The 18,234-nt window shown below is 38.2% G+C and overlaps 1 protein-coding gene across 2 annotated transcripts in view; it reads left to right on the top strand.

The window, feature by feature from the left end:
- IGF2BP3 (insulin like growth factor 2 mRNA binding protein 3) overlaps positions 1 to 18,234 on the top strand; it is a 114,192-nt gene that overhangs the window by 9,407 nt on the left and 86,551 nt on the right. For both annotated transcript variants that reach the window (XM_027895851.1, XM_027895844.1), the window contains one exon: positions 16,286 to 16,334. In XM_027895851.1, coding sequence (XP_027751652.1) covers positions 16,286 to 16,334 — 49 coding nt within the window. The remainder of the gene's footprint in view (positions 1 to 16,285; positions 16,335 to 18,234) is intronic.

Raw genomic sequence — 18,234 nt, 5'->3', positions numbered from 1 at the left:
TTTTGCTAATACCAGTACCCTTGAATGCAACTGGAGCTGAATGTTCACTTTTGAAAGATTAACTTTCATGCTCAGCTGAACTTTAGGAATGCTATTTTAAAATATGTAGTCTACACCATGTGTCCAATACATTTTTTTCCTCTTTGAAAATAGCTGTGCTTTATTGTTTTGGTAAACTATCTTTTATTTTTACATGTTAATTGTACAGGTCCTATAGATTTTCCCTCAAAAATGGAGCTTGCTTCATCTTACAGGAGCTATAAATATTGTAGTGTAGAAATCAAAATTCCTGACAAAAGGAAATCTAACATGAAATTTCAGGAAAATAAGTAACTGTACAGCCAACTAATAAGTTTATTATTATTTTCCAACAAATTTTTGTTCACACAGACTAAAGGGCAGTTAGAGATGGAGTAAAAAGTTTCTTGTGTTTGGATTTGAAATTATTCATTAAATATCTAACATGCATGGATCAAGGTGAGATTCTGATTTTCTAGGAATAAGCATAGCAGTAGGGCCATCTATGAGAAAGGGGAGGCGTGGGAGGATCCCCACCTTGAGTGAGTTGTACTTTGTGTTTGATCCAAGCAGCTTTCATCATAGGGCCTGATCCTGCAAACTCTGTGCCCCTGGTTCCTTGCCATCAGAGGGAATCCTAAGCGTGCTGTAGGGACACTCTTGGGAAACTTTTGGGAAACAGAGTTGGTGAAACTGCTCTAGCTTTGATGGGGAAAACTTGCAAAGAATGCAAGTTTTGTGTTTACTTTTTTTATTTTTTTTTTTTTTAGTCAACAGTAATTTTAAAGCAGTTACAGAACAGGTTGTCAAGAAATTTAGTGATAGAGTGGATTATTTAGTTAATACACATAGGGGAGACTCTTTATGTGGTGGTGGTTTCCTGGTCATCATGGAAGAGGAGTTGAATTTTTCCTCCTACATCTAGAGTAAAAATTTCAAAACAGCATCTTTAGGACTGTACTTGAAAAACATAATCTGTGGGATATTAGAGGAATTTAGGCAGCAGTTTAACCCATGACAGTAGATTACATTTATAATGTAAACCTTATCTTTTTCCTCATATGAATTAAAATTCTGATACACAGGCTTTAGATGATTTTCTGGTGAAAGTTGTGTGGCAAACTTAAACATGTAGTGGTTAGAAAAAAAAAAAAAGAAAATTATTTTTTCTGTCTTGGAATATTATTGCTAATTTAGAAATAATTTTTCAGATGACTTTGCTAGCTGTACACCAGCTTGCATGGGTCCCCCTTGCCTTTGGGGTGTTAGTCAGTTAGAGCTGTGTCCTGCTGTGCTGTAAAGAGCACTTGGGTCTTTCCTACCAAGGGGACAGGATCCCTGAATGAACTACATTTTTCTTTGTGGAAAATCATTGGTCTGGTGTGCAGAGGGAGCTATTTACCAGGGTCAAGTGAGCGGGGTTCGATGCTAAGTGTGTCTCAGTGGTATCGATCACAGTGGGTGCTGGTGCTGGTCAACAAGAGTTCTTACACAGTGAGGTTTGTGTTAATAGAAACTTGGTTATTTAGGAAGTTCTAGGTGGTGGTGGGTAGCAGCATAACTTGGTGTTACACTAACTAAAAAGCATTACAAACTGCCATTGCTAATCAGGAGGCACTACTGTTGACCCAAGAGAAGTGCTGGAGTATGTCAATACTTGTTTGTTACCTGTTTGAGCTTTCTACCTCCACAGAAGCTTTTATTGTAGGATACTTCTAAGTAACGTGCAACGTTTTTGTACCCTGAACAAAATAATTTAGAAATGGACAGCTCTTATTTTCTCTTAAAACTGTGTGCTCTCGTTAAATTTCTTTCCAGAGTTTAATTCTGGAGCTCAGTAACAGTGGTGTAAAATTGTTCTTATACTGTTAATACTAGTTAATTTGAAGATGCACCAGAGTGCTTATTCTGCTAAAATATTTTATTTTAACCCCCACAAAAAAAAAATCCCACATAAAGTTATAGTAGTCAAAAAGTAGGAGATCCTTTATTTATTAAGTACTAAGGCTTTTTCTTCAGTGATGATCTGAACCCTAATAGAAACGGGTGAAGTCCTGTTCTATTTGATAAATTGTTCTGGGTTGCTGCTTATTATATTTGCTTAGAGTGAGTTATATACCTCTATTTAGAAGTTTCCAGAGTTTTTTCCAATGCAGTTGAGAGAAAAATTTTATAAATTATATGATTTCTACACCTTCTTCCACCCTTGTTGCTCTCTTAAACAAGAAGTGACTGTTAGCATGTAAATATACCCAAATTCTGCATTTAACATAGAATGGTAAGCTTCTCTAAAGTTGTGGTGTACACACCCTTTGTACAACTGGGCTTTATGGGAGTTGTTCAATTAAACTCAAAGCATGAGCAGAATTGTGTTTTTAGGTATGTAGAATGTGCTTAACCTATATATAGTTGAAGCTACCCATTGCTCCTTGAAAGTAATCTTGGGAAAACAGTTGGATAATTTGTCATTATAATTTCTAGAGCCCACCGAGATTTCAGAACGAGTTAAAAGTACCTTTGCATTTGACTAACTTTGCTAAAATCACCAAGTTGCGTTCAGTCGCCATGGTTGGATTTTGTCGCCTCTGTGGCAAATAATAAGCTTATGTACGTTGCTTTTCTTCCTGGCCCTTGGGCTCATGTCACCTGACCCACACAGCTCACTTAGTATGACTGTTACTGGTTTTGCATATGTTAGGTTCAGCATCTTCGTGTGAAAGTGCTACTCCTGAACACATGAAGGGCAGTTCAGATCCAGCACCACACGTGTGATTATTTCAGTCTCCCTCTGTATGGCAATGCTGTGTTTTGTGCTGCAGGGCTTCAAAAAATGGCTTTTCAAATGAAAGTTGAAGCTATCTTAGCTTTTTAGCTGGAGAGTGATGGTGGAAACCATGCATGGTTTCGTATTGCAGAAAGCCTCTCTTTGACATAGTTCTAACTTGTGTCAGTGGATGTATCATTCTGGGGGAAGAAAAGGGAGGTGGGGGGGGGGGGGGGGGGGAAAAGGGGGGGGGGGGGGGGGGGGGGGGGGAGGCAAAAAGGCAGGGCATGAAAAAATCCGTCCAAAACTTAGTCATGTTTCACCATGATGAAAGCCTGTAAATTCCAGAGGAAGAAATGGCATTTGAGCAGTGATAATTTTCTGGAGATGGCTTGGTGCACGCTCTGCCTGGTGAGAATGGGGCTATATGAGGAGGGCTTGTCCTAGTTTGAGGGGGCTGAGCAGGTATCCTGACCTGTTTCTTTCCACTGTAACATTCAGCTCTGTGAACTTTCCTTGCACTCTGTGGATAACGTGCATGTGGTTACAAACTATTAAAGCATGTCTTTGAGGTTTGGGGGAGGAGAGGGAGGGAGCGATTGTTTTGTTTTGAGGCTTTTGGTAGCTCCAGTTCTGGTTGTTACTGGTAGTTGTGTCTCATTGTATAGTCCAGTACTGGGCATGGAGCTGTTTGAAATAAGCTGAAATCTTGGGGAATGATCGTGGGGCAGATGAGTGAAGAAGATATACTTAGTAGTTCTAGGAAAAAATGGTTAGTAACCCCTAAAGAAGGATGACTTGTAACTGTGGGTGAATTTTATAGCATCGTAGGCCCTTAAGCTTTTTTTTTAACTTGCTATTTTAGCTTTCTCTAGGTCTTTTTTAAAGCCCTCAGTTGTTGATCATATCTGTATTCAGATGGAACAGCTGAATTTAAAAGCTTTGAAAAGTGTATTTAAACTATACTACGCTGTGGTCTCAGGTAAAAGCAACTTGATCTACTGGTGGGAGCAAGTACCACCTAATTTAGGTATCTCTATTTATAAATCAGTACTGTATGATTGTAAAAATAAGATAGTAATTACTGCCTTGGTGTGATAATAAGCTTGAACATCTGTATACAAACTAAATTTGAAGTAATTATCTGCTAAATAATTTATTAAACTTGGTCAAAATTATCATCATCATTCATGTGAACTTTGTTCCTAATCTGGATTTAAATAAGCAGCAAAATGCTATGCCCTTGAAAACTGCAAGTCACTAAATGCAAATAATCTTGACATTAATGATGATTAACTTGTACATTATACTTATGTTTCAACTGGTTAACTGTAGCATGATATAGGACTTTTCTCTGCATTGGAACTACCTTATCCAAATTTACAGTTTTGCTCAGTTTAATACAAAGTGAACTAAAATAGTGTCAATGTTAAATGCTATGTAAAGAGTGTGGTTACCAGTGCAGAAATGTAAACTCTATTTTTTGTTCCCGGGTCATGGCAGTGTATTCAAATCTACAGTGACAGTGAAAAAGTTAATGCTTGCTGTGATCTTCGTCCTCAAAGCATGCTCTATATTCTGCTTTTGGTGAAAAATGAAAAATAATGAAGTTTTTTAAAAGGTGATAATGTCTATCCTATAATTGCTTTATATGTCACTACTCAAAGTCAGGGTAGATTTTTTAATAGTATTACTGAAGTGGGGAAAATTATTAAATATTACCTGTAAGGGTTGCTAAAGAAAATACTTACACCTCTTGTATATAAGGAATTTTTCAGCAAAGCTTGCCTTTGAAAGAAATTGTAGAATTGAAATATTGCATAATTTTAAGTCAGTGAACAATTGCATTTTAGTTGTTGACTTTTCCAGTTGAACAGAATGAAATGATACTCTAAGGCTTTAATCAAGCCCTGGTATGAAAGCTCAGGGATGGCTTTCATATATTATACTATGTAAGCCTGTGTGCACAAATCAAAGCTGCTATGACAAAAGCACAGAAGATTGTTTTGGTAATTCTTAAAAATAAAGTTTAATGAAAGAGATAATTAACAGTATTTCTATTAAATAAATATAAAAAATTGCAATTTACACACAAGCTGTGATGTTTTAACTTTCTCAGTACAAATTATTTGCTGTGCGTGTGGATTACGAGTATAGATTTACTTACCCTGGCCAAATTGTTGCTCTAAAAAAAAAAAAAAAAAAAAAAAAAGACAACTTTGCACGGTTGTTTTTAAATTTTTTTTTTTTAGTAACCAGTCTTTAGATCAAACCTTAAAACAGAAAACTTGTGCAAAGTGTGGATATTATTTGTTTTTACATAATAGCTGAAAGAGGGTGCTTTCTATACTTCATTCTGTACTTAAAAGGGACGAATTTTTTTTGAGAGGAGAATGTGCAGTTCTTCTAAATAACAGGTAACTATTAGCTGAAATCACAGCTGTGAAGTGTTCTCTCCATGCAGGTTTTTGTGTAATTAAGTATGATTTAATTTTGGGGGTGGGAATTCTTCAGAGAAAATTAGTAAAAAGAAATTAATGTCTGGAAACCATAAACTGAATTTGTTTCTCTTTGCAAGTAACTTAATTACAGAAAAAGCAGTGTCACTTTTTAAAAATTTCTGCATCTAGTGATATTCAGCATAAAAATGACAAAGCAGAGTATTCACATCTGGTGACTTTTGGATTTTGACAGGGCAAGAGAAAGGAAGGGAAACTATTTGGTGGTGCCAGTACAAACCCCACATGTTCTAGCACTCCTCCAGTGAAGGTGTTATATCTCATCTGATTTAGGTCACTTAATCAGTTTAAGGCCACGTGGAATTGCCATTAGTAAGGGCCAGCATTTGAGTGCTCTTTCTTCTTGTTGGTATTCAATTAGTTCAACAAAGTGTACTAGTGAAATAAGTACTAGAGCATCAAAGTGAAAATTGGTATCCGTGCAGTCTTAGCTATAATGTGCATCAGTTTATACTTTGAAAGTTTCTGTTTTATTTTCAACTTGTATGAGCGAGGGTTATTGTACTGAAGCTATTCAAATGGAAGACATTATTTATTTTAAAGCGAAGATAATAGAAAATTTACAATGGACTTGATATATCTGCTGTAAAACTGGTAAAGTATTCTACTCTATACCTGTTAGTGTGATCTAGAAGATTTGAAAGAAATTATTTGTCTTTCCAGTATTTTAATTTTTTCTTGACTTGTCTTGAGATTGCAAGGTAGAAAATATTTTTTAATTAAAAAAAATTGTCATGTGAGCAAGTTAACTGCAGGTCTTTGTTAGGCTTCCCTGCAATATCAGTTGAGGAGCATAGTATATCTCTGAAATGTTCAATTACCATGTCAGTATAAGATGTCCTCTTGCAAAATGGAGTAATATACATATTTCTGAAAAACAGTAATAAGAATGGAAGTTTCAGTCAGGATAGATGCCGAGTGAAAGCCATGCATGCATGTGCACACACACACTCTGCATTCTTTGAGTGGCTCTACACACTGGCAAGAGCCTGGAAACTGTGGCTGTACATTTGAAAGCATTGATTTACTCTGTGCTTCTGTTAATTCTGCTTTTAGTTTATCTTTTTAGTTTATCTTGCTCTTTTAAGCACCAGGATTATTCATGTTTTTAGATACTGTTATATAGACAGTTGCCTAAATGAAGTAGGTTACCCCTGTTAGTGTTCTTTTATATCGTGGAAGAGTCATGAAAATGTTAGAGAGCCTGTGTGGTAGCTGAAGTTTATATATACACTTAAAATTAGACTAGCAAAGATTTTTCATTTATTCTAGTTATAGCAGATAAGCCTTTTGAAATTAGATGGTGTTTTCAGCAGTGCTAGTGTTTCAGTGTTTTCATTTCCCAACCCCCCCAGGAATCTTCATTTACTGAGATAATTTTAGGAACTGAACATCAATTTGTGTCAGTTTTTGTGAAGTAGCCTAAGAGAGGCAGCAAACAGTCTTGTCTTTAAAAAGTCTGTGTGGGGTGAAACAGTGAGGCAGTGAAGAAGTGGGATGAGTCCCTGAACTACCCTAATGCCATGCTCAGTTCAAGTTCTGAAGTAGCTGGTTCCCACCCTGAATGTTTTAAATTGGATATTTAATAGCAAAAAAAAAAAAAAAGGTAGCAAATGGAAGTTCCCTGCTTGCTGAGACTGTGTAACAGAGGTCTTGCAACTGCACACTGCAAAGGGAAAGCAACTCTTGCTATTTTGCTTTCCTCTAGCCCCCCAAACCAGAACTGAATTTTTTTAATCTGGAGCATACAGTGAACTCAAACTGAGTATGAACAACCTTAGCTTCACTTGAGCATGACCTGAAAGAGACCAAAATAGGTTCGACTCCCTGTCTATCGCTGTGGTGTAAGGAATCCAGAAAGCATTTCCGATGTTCCCTGCAAACACAGGCTCGTGGTTGAGCAGTTGGTCTCAGCAGTATGGTGGCTACTGAGTTTGTCTACGAGTGCTGCTAATTTTGTTTAGATATTTCAGTCTGAGAAGGGTGAATCACTGAGTTATTGTTAGGTGAGATCTAATTTGGTGCCATACCTCCCAAAAAAATGTTGCCAAAATTTAACATAGTACGTGATATCTGTGTCACTTATTTCCATCAGGTTTCTAACTGGTTTGTAAACTTCTGTGGAGTAAGAGATGGTAGTAGAGAAGATGTGCAAAATAAAAACACTGTGAGGGTGTACCCAGCAGCTGCTTAGAACAAAGTACCATGTTGGCTTTTAATTATTGCAGTCTTGGTACACTCTTTTGCTTCAGAAATGACAGTGTATCTTTTTGACACCATTTCCTTCTCCTCCTTGGGCTCTTTAAAAGGAGCTGAATTCATTGGAGATTAAAGGGGAAAAAAAAAGAGGGTGGGAGAGAGAACAGAAAAGGATTTTTTTTTTCTTTAATCTACTGCTCCCCAGCCCTTAGACTGGTCATGTATTTGGAGGGGCACATTGTATGCAAGTTTCAATCTGGAGCTGCTTCTTACAGCTGATGTAAACTTTCACAGCTCATAATGGGAGTATTGCTTCAAGCAGTAGCCCCTGTGGGCACTGGGAAAACAGGTAATGAGAGAGAAGAAGCCTTTACTTATTGTGGTGGCTGAAGGAAAGGAGAGGTGAGGAGGAGAGATAAAAGATGAGTGTGCCCCATCGTTAAAGGATTAGTAGTTCACACTGGTTAGAATATTAAGCAGACAAATTTTTTTCCATGATTAGAAGTACTTTTGCATTTAAAAGTGTTATTTTCAGTCTTTCACACAGCTCTTTAGTGTTTTCACTGTTATCCACATCCCAGTTAATTGCAAGTTAGTGGTAGGGTGAGAGAATAAATGGCAAGTGACCATAGCTTGAAAAAATTTGGTCAACAAAATCAGCTCTGTAGTACACTTGTTTAAGGAATAGAGACCCCTGCTCAGAGGAGGAGGGAAAGAGAAAATGTGGCATTTAGAAAAAACACACATACCCCCACCTCCCATTAAACAGAGAGGAAGGAACCAAAATCAAGCCAATAAAAAAAAAAAATTCAGTTTCTCCAAAGAGTTTTGGCATAGGAGAAGAGGCTTTAAATGCCACAAGCCACAAAGATAGACCCATTTTTCTAAAGGACACTAGAACTTCCCATTAAATTTAAAGTAATGTTTAATTCTTTAATTTAAAAAAAACTTGACAGCCTTCCCTCATTAACAACACCTGGAAAATGAAAGGTTTTTTTAAAACAAGAAGTTCAACAATATTATGGTAATGGTAGAATCTTTAGAATTTTCTTCTTAAAATGCCTTTATGGTCCACTCAAGGGAATTTACAAATAATGAATATAAGCTTTTAGTCTAATTAGTCACGTGAAGAATCGTCAAGCTAAAATTCCAAAGCAAATGGTAACAGGTGAAAGCCTACTATCCAGCTAATCCACATAAACATAAGAACTTGGATGTGTCAGTATAAATCTTCTGATTGTGCTTCTTGAGCTACCAGTCTGTCCACAAATAAGCAGCCTCTTTCAGGGTATTCAAGTTAATCCTGCAAGGAGAGTGCAGCGCTCTGCCCAGTTGTTTAGCTGGTGGCTTTAGGGAGAGGAGCTGTGTGGTTGTACTGGCCCCACAGATGGCTTTCTGATTGTTCATCCTGGTGAAAAATAGTAAATAAACTTGATCTTTCGCAGGCACTGGAAGGAAATTTGATCATCATCACAGAGGGATCTGCGAGGTAATCCAAGAGTAGTATTTTTGTCCTGAATGCTGAGATAATGCACCTCTCCAAAGCGGCTGCTTTGGTGGGTTTGTATGTGCAAGATGAAAGGGAAACAGTGAGTTAGGAGCCAACTGTTATGTCTTGCACGAGCTTTGAGAAAAAAATTGTCTAAATTTTGTGGAAAATCCCTACTCTGAGTGGTAGTACTGAGTGCTTTTAAATCTGGATGTGGGATTAAATAATGAGTCAACACAAAGAGAAGTATTGCTGCAGTTTGCCTGTGGCTTAGCCAAGCTTTGTCTGCTTGAATTGCTGAATTGGGTCTGAAATTGGAGCAATAACATTTCCTCTTCAAGTATTCTGCTGTCCAGAGCAATGTGTAGAAATAAAAAGTGATGATGTTTCTTGAAAAGTCAGTATTTGAAACCATTCTCCTTTCTTCTGTAAGGTAAGTTCATCAAGATGAACTGTCTGTTTTGCAAGCTCATGGCTTGATTTGATAAAATATAGTAATTGTGTCATCAGTGTGCCTTATAATATACTAGAAATTAATTACCTTTTAATAGGAGTGATATAAACACTTCTTAACCGAACTCACTGATATAAACACTCACTTAACTGAAACTGAGTTGGTTTTTGAAAGAAATTCAGAATACCTTATTTCTAGGTAGGAAGTGTGACCCTTTGGTTTTCTATTTATCAGAATTACTTGTTTGGAAAAAGCAAATTGAGATATAGAATTGCATGTGTATATACATATAAAATTTTATATATGAAAAGATGGCTTAGAATGAGCATTCAATAGGCTTTATTTCACAGAATTGCTGAGTTGGGAGGGACCCACAAGGAACAAAAAGTCTAACTCCTGATCCTGGACAGAACCATTCCCAAAGGTCACACCATGTGCCTTAAGAGTATTGTCCTTGAACTCTGTCAGGCTTGGTGCTGTGACCACTTCCCTGGGGAACCTGTTCCAGTTTCCAACCACCCTCTGGGTAAAGAACTTCTTTCTAATATCCAACCTAAACCCCCCCTGGCCATTCCCTTGGGTCCCGTCACTGCTCACCACAGAGAAGAGATCAGTGCCTGCCCTTCCTCTTCCCCTCAGAAGGAAGTTGTAAACTGCAGGGAGGTCTCTCCTCAGTCAGTGCTTCTGGTCAACAAGATTCCAGTCAATGGACTTATTGCTGTTTGTTAGGTACTTTCAGGAATCAAATGTGAACAGCTTAAAAACAGTTAAATGACTGCTTAAACACACAGTTTTAGTGTGAAGTCAGGGGGCAGGCAGAGACTGCAGCACCTCTTGCAGGACAGGTCACTCCAGTGGCTCAGTCTGTATTGTCACCTCCATTTACCATGAAGAAAATAAGAACCCCCTTCCTTCACCTTGTAACTAAAAACCTACTGCTGCTTTTTTTCCCCAACCACACTGATATGAATTGAGAGTTAAGGATTATTTATTTTGTCCTGTAAACCTTTTTCTTTTTCTTCCCATTAGAAGAGCATTAAAAACACTGATTCACTCTGTTATGACCGAACATCAGCTACTTGAAGCAACCTGAGGGGGAGAAACTAATGAACTTTTGGGGGGGGTAGCTTTTCTGTGTGTTTTTTCTTGTCTGTTTTTATATTACTGGCTGCAGAGTAAACAGTAAGACACCTCTTCATTTACCTTATAAAATTAGTTGATTGCCAACAGTTTTCCATTTGGCTATAGGAGTTACTAACTTTGCTTCTATGGCTGTTCCGGTCAGGACTTGTTATACAGAACTTATTTCTTGCCTTGTGGCATTAGCCACAGTTTGCAGAAGGGTTTTTTTGCTGTGTTTTTTTTGTTTTTTTTTTTTTGTTTTTTTTTTAATATTTCATCTCCAGCTGTCTATGTTCGGTTTGGGTTGTCAGTGAAGTAAGCCTGAGAACTGACTATTTTTGTCTTCATGCAGCTCTTTGTAGCTCAGGGAGAAAAATGGTTGTTTCAGTGAGTGGGTTTGCAGTGGCATCTCATGTAGCTGTCAGAGCTGAGGACCACGAGCTGGGAGACAGCACTGGGGAGTATAACAGCACTGGGTGCTTGTGGGTGCCAAGACTTTTTCCAGGTAACCAGCGTAGCAATACCTACCGAGAATGGATGAAATGAATAAGCACTTGCTCTTTGCACGTTCCTTAGAGTGGAAAAGGGAGACCATTTACTCTCTATCCCATAGGTATTGAGTTCAAACAGTTGAATGAACTAACATTGTCAATGTTCACTTGATCTCCTTTCAAACATGTTTAACTCTCTTTCCATAGGCTCTTGTTTAAAAGGAGTACGTTTGTGCTTTGTGGGTTTAAGGCATTAGGGTTGTGCGTAGTTCATATGGCTGCTGAAGTAAGAGTCTATTAAGTGGTGTTATTGTTGAGAAATGGGACTTGAGCAGGAGGCAGCAGGTATCTGGCGGAGGGAGGATGGTGAGAAGGGTCTGGTAAGAGTGTAGTTACAACTGTGTGGAAGTGCAGTCACTTTGATATTCATGTTTCCCTCTGAAATAGTCAGATTTTGACACACTTATGAGATACAAAAAATTTTGGACTTTTGAGCAAAAGCATGATACTTCATTATTCTTCGCTTTATAATCATCTATCCTCTGTTATTTAAAATTATTTTCCCTTAAGGAGATGTGTGGACTTGATGTGATTTGCCTTTGCTAAGTGTCATATAAAGCATACAGTGAGATTCTATTAGTGAAAGTGTGTAGTGAGATTTAATACAAGGATGCAAAAATAGAGAATTTTGAGACCCTTTTAACTCAAGAGGAACTGATATGTTGAAGGAAAAAAGTGGTGTATATCGTGAGGGCAGAGAAAGAAGAAAAGTATATATAAAAGAAAGAAAATGCTAAATTATGGCTTTTCTTACTCCTTTCTCCCACCACCTTTTTCCTAAGACATGTCTAATATTGTTTCATATTTGTTGAGGGTTCTTGTGGGTTGGGAGGACTGGGTGTCCCTATGCATATGTCTGTTCTCTGTATTTACATAAGGGAGATTACCCCTCCAGAGATCACTAAGATGGCTTTTAGTAAATTATCCATCTTTGTGGTACTTTGCTCTTTCTGTCTCTGTGCACACGTTTAGCACAAATATGCTGCTTTCTTTGTGAAGGGGCACAATAATGGCTTTTTGTTTTACCTGTTTTCAGTGTTGTAGAGATATTTGTGTGCCCCAAACACAAGGCTCCATGTCTCAGCATCCCCAGAATAAATACGTTGGCATATGGTCCTCAGCAGTGGCTTAAGGTAACTGAATCCTGTTACCTGTTACCTGAAAAGAAGAATTGCAACGTGTGCAATTCCTTAAATTAGAATGTGTGCAATTCCCTTTATGAAAAGTCAATTATTGCCAAACAATTGCTTATGGACTAACCTTGCACAGAAACCAGAGAAACCTGTTTTCTTCTTGCCCAATTAAAGGTGTTTTGGGTATCTTTGAAAAAGAGAAACAAATGGGAACACCTGTTCACATGCTGTGAACATAGGTAGCTTTCAAAAACCTTCATGTGATACAGAGCGCAAACATAATTTACTCAGTTTTTTCAATTGACATCTATTTGCAATGCCTTTTTAGAATAGGAGGAATGAATTAAGAAATCTACTTAAACTGGAAAAACTGCATACACAAGGCTTATGTGAGTTACATTGAGAGATGCTGGTAGTGTTTTACTAAGGATTTATTAAGACTAGGTGAGCTATATTTTAAATGCAGCGATGGTAACAAAATACTGTCAGGGGATGAGAGAGGACTATTTCTTGTTTTATGCACTTAGTGTGACTGCAAGTAGTTGTACAGTAACAAAACTTGAGGTTGCTTCAAAACAGAACATAACAAAACCCTCTGTAGGGGTCTGCTGCCTGGGTTACATAGCTGTAGGATCTTTGCTTAAACCATACTTAGCTAAGAAAACCGTGTCATGAGGAGGACAGAAGATAGCATCCTAGAAGAGCTGACAGTGTCTGAGATGGGAGTGTATTTCCAGGAAGATGCTTCCGTACTTTTCCTTTCCCCACCTATGCTGTGGAATTTTGACCCTGTGCAAAAGTGTGCTTTCTGAAATCAGAACTCACACTCGTGGAAGCTGTTGCTGGTAAATTCAGTCAGGACTCAGCTTTGTCCCTTACTCGTTGCTATACGCTCGCATTTGGTTTGGGATTTTTCCTGAAGTTGAGAGCTGATTTTCTGTGTGCTCACATGCAAGCAATAGAGTGCCTGCAAAATTACTCGTGCTGCCTTGCAGCGAGAAGATGTACGGGGCTGCCGAAATGCAGGAAAAGGACGGGAGGGAGCGATCTCTGAGGAGGAGCTGCAGGTTATCGCAGCACGTGGGAGATTCTGTCTCCATCTGCTTGCTGCTTGTTCAGTGCTCGTTCTGGTCCTGGGAACAAAAAAAAACACTTTGGTCACTTCTAGTTATTCTTTCTGTGTGTGGAGAAGGGCAGAGGGGGAAAGGGGTTACAAGCTTTGAGTATTTCTAGGTAATTTTAAGGGATATATTTAGATGTCTTTTTTAACAGGGGCTAATAGTAACTGAAATGGGGAAATCTCAAAGCTGTCTATGATCTTCTATCTTACACTGGTTCTGTGTGATTCCTCTCTTGGCCATGCAAAGCTTTATTCAGTTATATTTTTTCCTTATTGCTAAGTGTGATACAGAAATAATGTATAAGAGTACATTTTTACATGCATCAGCAAACACCAGATTTCAAAGTTGTGCCCTGGGTGACAAGTTAAAATTACTTGCAGCTAAGAAACTGGTGAAGGTATAAATAGTTCCAAATTAAATGGTGTGTATAACAGTCTTGTATTTTTTAAGTGACCTTTCAGTTTTGTACAATAGGTGTCTCACTATTGCCATAAATTGAGGTGCACAGCAGGACTGTACCCGTTTTGTACTTGACTTGCCATTTCCTTTGGCTGTTTATGAGTGTGGTAGAGGAATTGGTAACTTTAAGGTGCCATTTCTTCCTTGCTCACCTCCCTTAGTCCTCCTTTTTAGGATGTCCAAGTTATTTCTGTTGGCTGGCAGAAGTTCTAAATTGCATTGAACTTTTCAGACCCTTGAAGTCACATGGGAAGGAAAAAACCACCTCCAAACCTTGTGTTAGTCCTCAACAAGAGATGAGGAAAAGTAGAGATGGCTTTTTGGTCCATCTTTCAGGTATTGGACAGTAGAGAAGGCATACAGGTTTCACACAACTACCACCTCACCTTTAATTTCAGAAGGAAAACATACATAAGTGCTTCTGGAAGGGACTTTTCTGCCCTCCCTTTCTCACCAGTGGATATACACAGCTCAGTGTGAGCATTTGTGGCCAAACTTGGTGTGGAGCTGGGGTGAGACCTGTTGTTGGTGTGGTGGCAGGCAGAGCTGCTGGATCCTTCTGTGAGTGACACTCCTTGCTGTGAAACTCATGAATTTCAATTTGAATTTACAAGTGTGAGAGAGTAATGGCACAACGTGGTTTGAAGTGCATTGAATAGCATATTAGCTGCCAGTTTTGTGGTTTGGGGTTTTGCTGTATTAAAATTTCCCAGTATTTCTAATATTGAATGAACAACCCCTTTTATGTTCTACTTTAGGACCCAACTTGAAGTTTCAGGTTGCTGTGTGAGATTATTTTGATATTTCAGAGCAGTATATCACCACTTTAGGGCAACTGTTTTGTAGCATTATTGCTAGCTGAGTTTAAGGAAAACCTTGCAGACTTCAAGGAAACTTTCTGCTTTCAGTGAAGCAGCTCTGGACTTTCCTTGCTTTATTGAAAACAAAACCTTAAAATGGGGTTGTGTGTGGTTTGGGTTTTTGTTCTCCCTTCCTTGCCTATTTATATGATCAAATGCTGAAATGTGCTCCTACTTGCTTGAGAGGGAGTGAAAACAGCTGAGAAATGCTGCACAACCTAGACGTGTTCATCTTTTCTGGCAAAAAAGCACGTTTGTCGCTTGATCTCATGGTTGCTGTAGTGTTGGGGGTTGATACTGCCACATGAGGAGCTGTTTGGGCAAGGTGGCTTTGTGCTGTAACCTCCAGCTGTGCCTTGGACAAAACCTGTTGAGAAGAGCATTTCAAGACGTAAAACACTCACTCCAGGCCTGGGTAGGTGGTGGTATTAGGGAAAGGAGTGTATTTTTAAAGGATTTGAGGGGAAAAGGAAAGCTTTTGTTTTTACTGCTAGATGAGAACACCTCTAAAACTTGCTTTGCTGCAGGACTTACCTGGCTTGAATAAGTTTTAACTGTTACAAAAAGTCCTTAAAGTGTGAAGCATTTTTTTTTTTTTCTGTGAGAGGTCAGTATTAAGCAATTAAAATGTGAAGTAAAACTATTTGGACACAAGACACTTTTTTTAGCTGCTTTGGTAAACCAAAATGTAACTGAGACCTTCTAAACTAGACTTCTCTCTGTTGTCTCCTCTCCTGTCCCCAGAGCTTCCCAGGATGGGCAGGCTGACCCTACTAGCTCACCCTACCTGAGCCCAGCCGAAACTGTGTTAATCTACACATTCTTGTAAATCCCAAGGGTTTTGTGGCATCTCAGGCATCTATTTGTTCTCTCACTTTGGGGGAAGGGACGAGACAAAGGACTTGGCTGTGAAGGCAGCCAGCACACTGCCAGGCTTCGCAGTAGCACTTCAAAGCGAACGTTTTGTTTACTAGATAAGTGAAAACTGATGTAAATTTGGGGTAAAAATACAAGGAATTTACTAGACTCTTACCCTCTCCTCCCAATCAGGGAGGAAGAATGTTAGTCGTGTAAATGTTGGAAAATAGTCCATCATTAAGCTTTTTGGTAATTTAGTATCAAAGCAAATGTATGAATTCAAATTTGTAATCCTGAAGTATTTTCCTGGTGGATTCACAAAACAAAATAACAAAAAAATTCCTAAAGTGTGTGAAGGAGAACCCAGCACAAATATATGGGATTATCACACCCATTTATAACAGAGGGAATTAGATACTTGAAGGCCTTAAAGCTGAAATAGAAATATAGTCTCCAAGAAAAGTGGAGACTTCATGAAATGTAACAGCTGTCAAATGTGTAACAAGTATTTCTGTAACAGCTCTTTGGACTTGAAATGGTTTTGACCTGACATTCCCCCCTCGGCGATCTGTTGGGTTTTTTTGAGTTGTGTATTTGGTTTTGCCCCTCTTAGTATGACAGATGTTTAAATGTATGACACTGCTATGTATAGTCTTGCAATGATGTTTTCTTTTTTTTTTTTAAATTTTTTTTTCAATTATTTTTTTAAAAATACTATTTTCTTTAATTTATCTGCAGGAGTCGGAAGCTTCAGATCAGGAATATCCCGCCTCACTTGCAGTGGGAGGTAGGAAATTACTTAAAAAAAAATATATCTTTGCTTAAAAACTGTTTGTGTTTCTCTCTTTATCCACAGTACTTTTCCCCTTCCCCCACCTTTTACTTGCTTTGCACACACCACCCATTCTGTTCTGGGGAAAAATCCTTTGGAAGAGGGAACAATAGAGCCTTCTAAGCAATTCAGATAACTGCCTTCATTTCTGCTCTCCAAGCTAACCATAAAAAATGTTGAAATGGATTCTTTGGTGAATGCTGACTTCCTGACGCACTCACTCTCTTTGACTGAAAGCTTGTCCGTTTTGGACCTGGTGTTTGGTGTATGAGTTCAATAAACTTAAAACAAGTTTATATTTAAATACTTGGCAGAAACTTAATGCTGATTTTCTTTTTTTCTTTTTTCTTTTTGGGTGGTGGATTTTTGTTTTTGTGTTTTCCTAGCTCCTCTATAGTGGTGGCATTTTGGCAAATTGTTCGTTTGTGCTATTATGGTTATTGCCTATCATCAGTATAGCGTATACTTGCTGCACTTCACTAATAGCGTTCTAATTTTTACAGTAGATGGACTACCATAAGAACAGATTTGTTTTCTTTTTTCTACTGTGTATGTGTGTTTAAAATGTTGTTTTCATGTTTTATTAGTGATAAGTCATCCTTTTGCCTGAGGGAGATTAGAGGGTGGAGGGTGTGAGGATATAGCTCTGGTAGCAGTTCTCCAGCAGGTTTGGTCTGCCTTCATTTAACTTTCCATCTGCAGCAACTTCTTTGTTTGCACTGCTTGATTGCTCTTTAGCTTTGAAGAAAAATGAAGGCATTGGTCTGTTTAACCTAGGCTGTCAAACTACAGGGTTTCTGTAAGGTTCCAGCCCACATTGCCTCTCATTGCTTCAGTCTGCCTTTCTAGTGTCTGCTGTCTATATAAGCTTTTCCTCTGTACTTCCCAAACCTTGTGCACCCCTCTGCTGAACAGTATCCACCCAATACCTTTTCTTTCAAATACATAAATATTTTTTTTGCCAAGCTTCTGGGAAGAGTAGTTATAGAAATGGTTGAGGGTGACTAATTTTAAAGTTAACTTATTTTTTGGTACCAAATTCCTCTGAGGATTTTGTGTAGGAACAGTATCAGAGCAGAGGCATACAATTCAGAGATGTGAATAAAGAGCGATGTCAGCACTGTTGAGCAGAGTACTAAAAAATGCTTCTACCTGCTTATGCCTCATTACACATTTGTAGCTAATTCTGCCTATGTATTACAGATATCTACCCTGTTTCCTATGTATTTCCTGATTTTTAAATTATTTTCTTCTTCTGTATTGCTGCAGTTTCTGTGGTGACATCTGGTCTCAGATATTCTCTTTTGTCTGCCTTTTTAAAAACATTGTATGTTCCTAACACTCCCAAGGAAGAGTTAAAATTGTCCCTATTAACATAATCTCAGTCTTCCCTGGATGTCCTCAAGTTATTTGTACAGACCTGATCCTTTGAGTCCAAAATTTAGAGACCTCAAAACTTCTACAATAGTTTTTTGATTCTCTTGCAACATCAGGGCTGCTTGCCAAGTACAGTTTGTTCACTAACTTTCTAAAATTTTGTAAGTGCTGGTGGTCTGGCACCTCTGCACTTAAGCAGGTAAGATTTGTATACTTGCAAAACAGTGCTGATGATAAAATACAACAACTGGTGATTAAATTCATCAGGGAATTGTCTTATGTCAGTTTACCTTGGGCTCTGGTATCTTTTATTGATGCTAAAATCCTTGAAAAAACTTCCTTTGAGCTCTGTAAGAAAGCTTTTGATTCTTCCTTAAAACAAGTCTTGGTAGGGAGAGTGGAAGTTTATAGATACAGAGAGGTATTTATATTGAAGCAATGTTCTTGCAGAATATTTTCTGAGGGGATGGTGTGTTAG

This window comes from Empidonax traillii, unplaced genomic scaffold (genome assembly GCF_003031625.1).
Source record: "Empidonax traillii isolate 1590-97213 ecotype Southwest subspecies unplaced genomic scaffold, ASM303162v1 scaffold17:size2698205, whole genome shotgun sequence".
Taxonomy (NCBI): Eukaryota; Metazoa; Chordata; class Aves; order Passeriformes; family Tyrannidae; genus Empidonax; species Empidonax traillii.
This window is presented reverse-complemented; position numbering and strand designations above follow the sequence as displayed.